This window comes from Petromyzon marinus, chromosome 76, assembly GCF_048934315.1.
Source record: "Petromyzon marinus isolate PM22_M1 ecotype Great Lakes invasive population chromosome 76, UKy_Petmar_22M1.pri1.0, whole genome shotgun sequence".
Classification (NCBI taxonomy): Eukaryota; Metazoa; Chordata; class Hyperoartia; order Petromyzontiformes; family Petromyzontidae; genus Petromyzon; species Petromyzon marinus.
The window spans coordinates 5,205,937-5,216,759 of record NC_133742.1 but is presented as its reverse complement, the minus strand read 5'-3'; the positions used below and the strand labels follow the sequence as shown (position 1 = coordinate 5,216,759).

The window sequence follows — 10,823 nt, the reverse complement described above, 5'->3', positions numbered from 1 at the left end:
ACCACCACCATCATCACCACCACCATCACCACCATCATCACCAGCACCATCACCACCATCACCACCTTCACCACCATCACCACCACCACCATCACCACCACCATCACCACCACCATCACCACCACCATCACCACCGTCACCACCATCATCACCACCACCATCACCACCATCACCACCACCATCACCATCACAACCATCACCACCATCACCACCATCACCATCACCACCACAATCACCACCACCACCATCACCACCACCATCATCACCACCATCACCACCACCATCACCACCATCATCACCACCACCATCACCACCACCATCACCACCACCATCACCACCACCACTACCACCAACACCATCATCACCACCACCATCATCACCAACACCATCACCACCACCACCATCATCACCACCACCACCATCACCACCATCACCACCACCACCATCACCACCACCACCACCATCATCACCACCATCACCACCATCATCATCACCACCACCACCACCATCACCACCACCATCACCACCATCACCATCACCACCACCATCACCACCATTACCATCACCACCACCATCACCACCACCACCATCACCACCATCACCACCACCATCGCCACCATCACCACCACCATCACCACCACCATCACCACCACCACCATCACCACCATCACCACCACCATCACCACCATCACCAGCACCTGCATCACCACCACCACCATCACCATCATCACCACCATCATCACCATCACCACTATCACCACCACCTTCATCACCACCACCACCATCATCACCATCACCACCACCACCATCATCACCATCACCACCATCACCACCACCATCACCACCATCACCACCACCACCATCACCACCATCACCATCACCACCATCACCATCACCACCATCACTACCACCATCACCACCATCACCACCATCACCATCACCACCACCACCACCACCAACATCACCACCACCATCACCACCATCACCACCATCATCATCACCATCACCATCACCACCATCACCACCATCATCATCACCATCACCACCACCATCACCACCACCATCACCACCACCATCACCACCATCACCACCATCACCATCACCACCATCATCATCACCATCACCACCACCACCATCACCACCACCATCACCACCATCACCACCATCATCATCACCATCACCACCATCACCACCACCATCACCACCATCACCACCATCATCATCACCATCACCACCATCACCATCACCACCATCACCATCATCACCACCATCACCATCATCACCATCATCATCACCATCACCACCACCATCACCACCATCACCACCATCACCATCACCACCATCACCACCACCATCACCACCATCACCACCATCATCATCACCATCACCACCATCACCACCACCATCACCACCATCATCATCACCATCACCACCACCATCACCACCATCACCACCACCACCATCACCACCATCACCACCACCATCACCACCACCACCACCATCATCATCACCATCACCACCATCACCATCACCACCATCATCATCACCATCACCACCACCATCACCACCACCATCACCACCATCATCATCACCACCACCACCATCACCACCACCATCACCACCATCACCACCATCATCATCACCATGACCACCATCACCACCACCATCACCACCATCATCATCACCATCACCACCATCACCATCACCACCATCACCACCATCATCACCACCATCACCACCATCACCATCATCACCATCACCACCACCATCATCATCACCATCACCACCATCACCACCATCACCACCATCATCATCACCATGACCACCATCACCACCATCATCACCACCATCACCACCATCACCATCACCACCATCACCATCACCACCATCACCATCACAACCATCACCACCGTCCCCTTTCCCCCCTCCCCCTGTCCCCGCCCCTCCCCCCTGTCCCCGCCCCTCCCCCCATGGCCCCTCCCCCCTGGCCCCGCCCCTCCCCCTGGCCCCGCCCCTCCCCTCTGGCCCCGCCCCTCCCCGTGGTTGTCTCTAAGCGATGAGTCGACTTCAACTCCTCAGCGAGTGGCAGCGGCAGTCGTGTGGGGACTCTCAACCCAGTTGACAGTCACTCCCAGTCACTCCCAGTCGCTCCCAGTCACTCCCAGTCACTCCCAGTCACTCTCAGTCACTCCCAGTCACTCCCAGTCACTCCCAGTCACTCCCAGTCACTCCCAGTCACTCCCAGTCGCTCCCAGTTGCTCCCAGTCACTCCCAGTCGCTCCCAGTCACTCCCAGTCACTCCCAGTCGCTCTCAGTCACTCCCAGTCACTCCCAGTCGCTCTCAGTCGCTCCCTGTCGCTCCGAGTTGCTCAGAGTCGCTCCCAGTTGCTCCCAGTCGCTCCGAGTTGCCAGTGACTCCGAGTTGCTCCCAGTCGCTCCCAGTCGCTCCGAGTTGCTCCCAGTCGCTCCCAGTCGCTCCGAGTTGCTCAGAGTCGCTCCCAGTTGCTCCCAGTCGCTCCGAGTTGCTCAGAGTCGCTCCCAGTTGCTCCCAGTCGCTCCGAGTTGCCAGTGACTCCGAGTTGCTCCCAGTTGCTCCCAGTTGCTCTCAGTCGCTCCGAGTCGCTTCCAGTCGCTCCCAGTTGCTCCCAGTCACTCCCAGTCGCTCCCAGTCGCTCCCAGTCGCTCAGAGTTGCTCCCAGTCGCTCCCAGTCGCTCACAGTCACTTCCAGTCGCTCACAGTCACTCCCAGTTGCTCTCAGTCACTCCCAGTTGCTCAGAGTTGCTCCCAGTCGCTCCGAGTCGCTCAGAGTTGCTCCCAGTCGCTCTCAGTTGCTCAGAGTAGCTCCCAGTCGCTTCTAGTTGCTCCGAGTTGCTCACAGTCGCTCCCAGTTGCTCTCAGTTGCTCCGAGTTGGCAGTGACTCCGAGTCGCTCCCAGTCGCTCCGAGTTGCTCAGAGTCGCTCCCAGTTGCTCCCAGTCGCTCCGAGTCGCTCCGAGTTGCTCCCAATTGCTCCCAGTCGCTCCGAGTTGCTCAGAGTTGCTCCCAGTCGCTCCCAGTCGCTCCGAGTCGCTCCGAGTTGCTCCCAATTGCTCCCAGTCGCTCCGAGTTGCTCCCAGTTGCTCTCAGTTGCACCGAGTTGCTCCCTGTCGCTCCCAGTCGCTCCCAGTCACTCCCAGTTGCTCCGAGTTGCCAGTGACTCCGAGTTGCTCCGAGTTGCACCGAGTTGCTCCAAGTTGCTCCGAGTTGCTCCGAGTTGCCAGTGACTCAGAGTTGCTCCGAGTTGCTCCGAGTTGCTCTGAGTTGCAAGTTGCTCCGAGTTGCAAGTTGCTCCGAGTTGCAAGTTGCTCCGAGTATTTTGTTGCTCCGAGTTGCTCCGAGTTGCTCCGAGTTGCAAGTTGCTCCGAGTTGCAAGTTGCTCCGAGTATTTTGTTGCTCCGAGTTGCTCCGAGTTGCCATCGACTTCAAGTTGCTCCGAGTTGCTGTTGCTGGCAACCATGGTGGTGTTGCCTACGATCGTGGCTCTCATCTTGGCCTTGACGACGAGGTGAGTGAGTGGGTGGTGAGTGAGTGGGTGGGTGAGTGGGTGGGTGAGTGTGTGAGTGGGTGAGTGAGTGGGTGAGTGAGTGGGTGGGTGAGTGGGTGGGTGGATGAGTGGGTGAGTGAGTGGGTGAGTGGGTGAGTGAGTGAGTGGGTGGGTGAGTGGGTGGGTGAGTGGGTGAGTGAGTGGGTGGGTGAGTGAGTGGGTGGGTGAGTGGGTGAGTGAGTGGGTGAGTGAGTGGGTGAGTGGGTGAGTGAGTGAGTGGGTGAGTGAGTGGGTGAGTCGGTGAGTGAGTGGGTGAGTGAGTGGGTGGGTGAGTGGGTGGGTGAGTGAGTGAGTGAGTCGGTGAGTGAGTGGGTGAGTGAGTGAGTGAGTGGGTGGGTGAGTGGGTGGGTGAGTGAGTGAGTGGGTGGGTAAGTGGGTGAGTGAGTGGGTGGGTGGGTGAGTGAGTGGGTGAGTGAGTGTGTGAGTGGGTGAGTGAGTGAGTGGGTGAGTGAGTGGGTGAGTGAGTGGGTGGGTGAGTGAGTGGGTGAGTGAGTGAGTGGGTGAGTGAGTGAGTGGGTGAGTGAGTGGGTGGGTGAGTGGGTGGGTGGGTGAGTGAGTGGGTGGGTGAGTGGTTGAGTGAGTGGGTGGGTGAGTGGGTGGGTGAGTGTGTGAGTAAGTGTGTGAGTGAGTGAGTGAGTGGGTGAGTGGGTGGGTGAGTGAGTAGGTGGGTGAGTGAGTGGGTGTGTGAGTGAGTGGGTTAGTGGGTGAGTGGGTGGGTGAGGGAGTGAGTGGGTGAGTGAGTGGGTGAGTGAGTGGGTGGGTGAGTGGGTGAGTGAATGGGTGGGTGAGCTGGTGAGTGAGTGGGTGCATGAGTGGGTGGGTGAGTGGGTGGGTGGGTTGGTAGGTGAGTGGGTGAGTGAGTGGGTGCATGAGTTGGTGAGTGGGTGGGTGGGTTGGTAGGTGAGTGGGTGAGTGGGTGGGTGCATTAGTGGGTGAGTGAGTGGGTGCATGAGTGGGTGGGTGAGCCTGTGAGTGAGTGGGTGCATGAGTGGATGGATGAGTGGGTGGGTGGGTTGGCAGGTGAGTGGGTGAGTGTGTGGGTGAGTGAGTGAGAGGATGAGTGAGAGAGTGAGTGGGTGGGTAGGTGAGTGAGTGAGTGGGTGGGTGGGCCGGTGAGTGAGTGGGTGCATGAGTGAGTGGGTGAGTGAGTGGGTGGGTGAGTTGGTAGGTGAGTGGGTGGATGAGTGGGTGGATCGGTCGGTGTGGGTGAACGGTTGAGTGAATGGGTGAGTGAGTGAGCGGGTGAGTGAGCGGTTGAGGGAGTGAGTGAGCGGGTGAGCGAGTGAGTGAGTGGATGAGTGAGCGAACGGATGGGTGAGTGAGTAGGTAGGTAAGTGAGCAGACGACTGAGTAGGTGAGTGATCAGGTGAGCGAGTGAGCGGGCGAGTAGGTGAGTGAGTGGGCGAGTGAGTGGGTGAGTGAGTGAGCGGGGGAGTGAGTTTATAGGTGAGTGGGTGAACGATTGGGTGAGTTGAGTGAGTAGATTGGTGAGTGCGCGAGATGATGGGTGAGTGGGTGATTGAATGGTTGAGAAAGTGAGTGAGCAGGTGGGTGAGTGAGCGGGCGAGTCAGTGAGTAGGTGAGTGAGCGGCTGAGCGAGTGAGTAAGCGGGACAGCGAGCAGATGAGTGAGTGGGTGGGTGAGTGGGTGAGTGAATGGGTGGGTGAGCAGGTGAGTGAGTGAGCAAATGAGTGATTGGGTGAGCAGGTGAGTGAGCGGGTGAGCATGCGGGTGGACGAGCTGGTGAGTGTGCGAGATGGTGAGTGAGTGGGAAATTGAGTAACCGAGCGAGCGGGTAAGTGAGCGAGGAAGATGATGGGTGAGCGAGCAGGTGAGTGAGCGGGTGAGCTAGCGAGTGAGCAGGTGAGTGAGCGAGATGATGGGTGAGTGAGTGACATGATGGGTGAGCACGTGGCTGAGTGAGTGAGCGAGCGAGTGAGATGATGGGTGAGAGAGTCTGTGAGTGAGCAGGTGAGCTAGCGAGTGAGCAGGTGAGTGAGCGAGATGATGGGTGAGTGTCATGATGGGTGAGCACGTGGCTGAGTGAGTGAGCGAGCGAGTGAGATTATGGGTGAGTGAGTCTGTGAGTGAGTGGGTGAGCTAGCGAGTGAGCAGGTGAGTAAGCGAGATGATGGGTGAGTGAGTGACATGATGGGTGAGTGAGTGAGCAGGTGAGTGAGATGATGGGTGAGCGAGCGTGCGAGTGAGTGAGATGATGATGGGTGAGTGAGTGAGATGGTGAGATGATGGGTGAGTGAGTGAGTGAGATGATGTGTGAGTGAGTGAGATAATGGGTGAGTGAATGAGTGAGATGATGGGTGAGTGAGCGAGTGAGTGGGATAATGGGTGAGCAAGCGAGTGGGTGAGTGAGATGATGGGTGAGTGAGTGAGTGAGATGATGGGTGAGTGAGATGATGGGTGAGTGAGCGGGCGAGTGAGTGAGATGATGGGTGAGCGAGTGAGTGAGATGATGGGTGAGTGAGATGATGGGTGAGTGAGTGAGTGAGATCATGAGTGAGCAAGCGAGTGGGTGAGTGAGATGATGGGTGAGTGAGTGAGTGAGATGATGGGTGAGTGAGCGAGTGAGTGGGATGATGGGTGAGCGAGTGAGTGAGTGGGATGATGGGTGAGTGAGTGAGATGTTGGGTGAGCGAGTGAGTGAGTGGGATGATGGGTGAGCGAGTGAGATAATGTGTGAGTGACCGAGCAAGTGAGATGATGTGTGAGTGAGCGGGTGAGTGAGTGAGTGAGCGAGTGAGTGAGATGATGGGTTAGTGAGCGGGTGAGTGAGTGAGTGAGCGGGTGAGTGAGTGAGATGATGGGTGAGTGAGTGAGATGAGTGAGTGAGATGATGGGTGAGTGAGCATGTGAGTGAGATGATGGGTGAGCGAGCGGGTGAGTGAGATGATGGGTGAGTGAGTGAGATGATGGGTGAGCGAGTGAGTGAGTGGGATGATGGGTGAGTGAGTGAGTGAGATGATGGGTGAGTGGGTGAGTGAGATAATGGGTGAGTGAGCGAGCGAGTGAGGTGATGAGTGAGTGAGCAGGTGAGTGAGTGAGATGATGGGTTAGTGAGCGGGTGAGTGAGTGAGATGATGGGTGAGCGAGCGGGTGAGTGAGATGATGGGTGAGTGAGATGATGGGTGAGCGAGCGAGTGAGATGATGAGTGAGTGAGCGGGTGAGTGAGTGAGTGAGCGAGTGAGTGAGATGATGGGTTAGTGAGCGGGTAAGTGAGTGAGTGAGTGAGCGGGTGAGTGAGTGAGATGATGGGTGAGTGAGTGAGATGAGTGAGTGAGATGATGGGTGAGTGAGCATGTGAGTGAGATGATGGGTGAGCGAGCGGGTGAGTGAGATGATGGGTGAGTGAGTGAGATGATGGGTGAGCGAGTGAGTGAGTGGGATGATGGGTGAGTGAGTGAGTGAGATGATGGGTGAGTGGGTGAGTGAGATAATGGGTGAGTGAGCGAGCGAGTGAGATGATGAGTGAGTGAGCGGGTGAGTGAGTGAGATGATGGGTTAGTGAGCGGGTGAGTGAGTGAGATGATGGGTGAGCGAGCGGGTGAGTGAGATGATGGGTGAGTGAGATGATGGGTGAGTGAGCGAGTGAGATGATGGGTGAGTGAGTGAGATGATGGGTGAGCACGTGAGCGAGCGGGCGAGTGAGTGAGATGATGGGTGATTGAGTGAGTGAGATGATGGGTGAGTGATTGAGTGAGTGGGATGATGGGTGAGTGAGTGAGTGAGATGATGGGTGAGTGGGTGAGTGAGATAATGGGTGAGTGAGCGAGCGAGTGAGATGATGAGTGAGTGAGCGGGTGAGTGAGTGAGATGATGGGTTAGTGAGCGGGTGAGTGAGTGAGATGATGGGTAAGCGAGCGGGTGAGTGAGATGATGGGTGAGTGAGATGATGGGTGAGTGAGCGAGTGAGATGATGGGTGAGTGAGTGAGATGATGGGTGAGCACGTGAGCGAGCGGGCGAGTGAGTGAGATGATGGGTGATTGAGTGAGTGAGATGATGGGTGAGTGATTGAGTGAGATGATGGGTGAGCGAGCAAGTGAGTGGGCGAGTTAGCGTGTGAGTGAGCAGGCGAGTGATCAAGATGATGGGCGAGCGAGCGAGCGAGTGGGCGAGCGAGATGATGGATGGACGAGCGGGCGGGCGAGCGAGAGGATGAGCGAGATGATGGGCGAGCGAGCGAGAGGGTGAGCGAGCGAGATGATGGGCGAGCGAGCGAGCGGATGAGTGAGTGAGCGAGATGATGGATGGACGAGCGGGCGGGCGAGCGAGAGGGTGAGCGAGATGATGGGCGAGCGAGCGAGAGGGTGAGCGAGTAGGCGAGCGAGAGGGTGAGCGAGCGAGCGGGTGAGTGAGCGATATGATGGATGGACGAGTGGGCGGGCGAGCGAGAGGGTGAGCGAGCGAGATGATGGGCGAGCGAGCGAGTGGGCGAGCGAGTAGGCGAGCGAGATGATGGATGGACGAGTGGGCGGGCGAGCGAGATGATGGGCGAGCGAGCGAGAGGGTGAGCGAGCGAGATGATGGGCGAGCGAGCGAGAGGGTGAGCGAGAGGGTGAGCGAGCGAGAGGGTGAGCGAGTAGGCGAGCGAGAGGGTGAGCGAGCGAGAGGGTGGGCGAGCGAGCGGGTGAGTGAGCGAGATGATGGATGGACGAGCGAGCGAGTGAACGAGCGAGTCCACATGGTTACCACGACAACCACCACTACCACCGCCCCCCCCCCCATCCTGCCACGTGACTCCGCGTGGCTCCCCGCCAACGTCACGGGCGGCTCCGCCCGCCGCTGCCGTCGCGCGCGCCACGCGGGCCGTGACGCGCTGGGGGTGACGTCACGGATGGGCGTGGTGCCAGCCCCGCCTCGGGGGTGGGGGGTGGGCGGGGCGGGGCGCCAATCAACAACGAGCAGAGCCAAAGGGGTCCCTGGTAGCCTTCAGCGGAGGCAGGGGGCAAGTGGGGGGTCTCCTTTGTATCTCTGTGTAGTGTGTCTCTGTGTATCTCTGTGTGTCTCTGTGTCTCTGTGTATCTCTGTGTATCTCTGTGTCTCTGTGTATCTCTATGTATCTCTGTGTATCTATGGGTCTCTGTGTGTCTCTGTGTATCTCTATATCTCTATGTATCTCTATATCTCTATGGGTCTCAGTGTGTCTCTGTGTATCTCTATGTATCTCTGTGTATCTCTGTGTATCTCTGTGTCTCTGTGTATCTCTATGTATCTCTGTGTATCTATGGGTCTCTGTGTGTCTCTGTGTATCTCTATATCTCTATGTATCTCTATATCTCTATGGGTCTCAGTGTGTCTCTGTGTATCTCTATGTATCTCTGTGTATCTCTGTGGATCTCTATGTATCTCTATGTGTCTCTGTGTCTCTGTGTATCTCTATGTATTTCTATGTCTCTGTGTATCTCTGTGTATCCCTGTATCTCTATGTATCTCTATGGGTCTCTGTGTGTCTCTTTGTATCTCTATGGGTCTCAGTGTGTCTCTGTGTATCTCTATATCTCTATGTATCTCTATGAGTCTCTTTGTCTCTCTATGTATCTCTATGGGTCTCTGTGTGTCTCTGTGTATCTCTATGGGTCTCAGTGTGTCTCTGTGTATCTCTATATCTCTATGTATCTCTGTATCTCTATGTATCTCTATGTCTCTGTGTATCTCTGTGTATCTCTATGTCTCTCTATGTATCTCTATGTGTCTTTGTGTCTCTGTGTATCTCTATGTATCTCTGTGTATCTCTATGTCTATCTATGTATCTCTATGTGTCTTTGTGTCTCTGTGTATCTCTATGTATCTCTGTGTATCTCTATGTCTCTCTATGTCTCTCTTTGTATCTCTGTGTATCTCTATGTATCTCTGTGTATCTATGGGTCTCTGTGTGACTCTGTGTATCTCTATATCTCTATTTATATCTGTGTATCTCTGTGTATCTGTGTATCTCTATGTATATCTATGTATCTCTATGTGTCTCTGTGTATCTCTGTGTATCTCTATGTCTCTCTATGTATCTCTATGTCTCTGTATATCTCTATGTCTCTCTGTGTATTTCTATGTATCTCTTTGTATCTCTGTGTATCTTTGTGTATCTCTGTGGATCTCTAAGGGTCTCTGTGTGTCTCTGTGTCTCTCTATGTATATCTATGGGTCTCTGTGTATCTATGGGTCTCTGTGTGTCTCTGTGTATCTCTATATCTCTATATATCTCTATGTATCTCTATGTGTCTCTGTATCTCTGTGTATCTCTATGGGTCTCTGTGTGTCTCTGTGTCTCTCTATGTATCTCTATGGGTCTCTGTGTGTCTCTGTGTATCTCTATATCTCTATGTATCTCTATGTATCTCTATGTCTCTATGTCTCTGTGTATATCTGTGCATCTCTATGTCTCTCTTTGTATCTCTATGTGTCTCTGTGTCTCTTTGTATCTCTATGTATCTCTGTGTATCTCTATGTATCTCTGTGTATCTCTATGTATCTCTATGTATCTCTATGTATCTCTATGTATCTCTGTATCTCTGTGTATCTCTATGTATCTCTATGTCTCTGTGAATCTCTGTGTCTCTATGTATCTCTATCTATCTCTATGTATCTCTATGTCTCTCTGTGTATCTCTATGTATCTCTATGTCTCTCTGTGTATCTCTATGTCTCTCTGTGTAAATCTGTTTATCTCTGTGTCTCTCTATGTATCTCTGTGTCTCTGTGTATCTCTGTATCTCTATGTATCTCTATGTATCTCTGTGTATCTCTGTGTCTCTCTATGTCTCTATGTATCTCTATGTGTTTCTCTGTATCTCTGTGTATCTCTATGTATCTCTGTCTCTCAGGTGTATCTCTGTGTATCTCTCTGTATTTCTATGTTTATTTGTGTATCTCTACGTATCTCTATGTATCTCTGTGTATCTCTATGTATCTCTATGCATCTCTTTGTATCTCTATGTATCTCTGTGTATCTCTATGTATCTCTGTCTCTCTGTGTATATCTGTGTATCTCTATGTCTCTCTGTGTATCTCTATGTTTATTTGTGTATCTCTGTGCATCTCTATGTATCTCTGTATCTTTGTCTCTCTATGTATCTCTATGTATCTTTATGTATCTCTGTATCTCTGTATATTTCTAAGTATATCTATGTTTATTTGTGTATCTCTATGTATCTCTGTATCTCTATGTATGTCTATGTATCTCTATATATCTCTGTGCATCTCTGTATCTCTGTGTATCTCTGTATCTCT

The 10,823-nt window shown here is 53.7% G+C and overlaps 1 protein-coding gene across 1 annotated transcript; it reads left to right on the top strand.

Annotated features, from left to right (window-relative positions):
• Window positions 1-226: 226 nt before the first annotated feature.
• Window positions 227-1,282, top strand: LOC142907278 (uncharacterized; the record flags this gene model as incomplete). The annotated part of the gene is made up of 1 exon (XM_076056586.1): window positions 227-1,282. A coding segment is annotated over one exon (1,056 nt), but the record flags the coding sequence as incomplete, so codon positions are not given.
• Window positions 1,283-10,823: the final 9,541 nt, after the last annotated feature.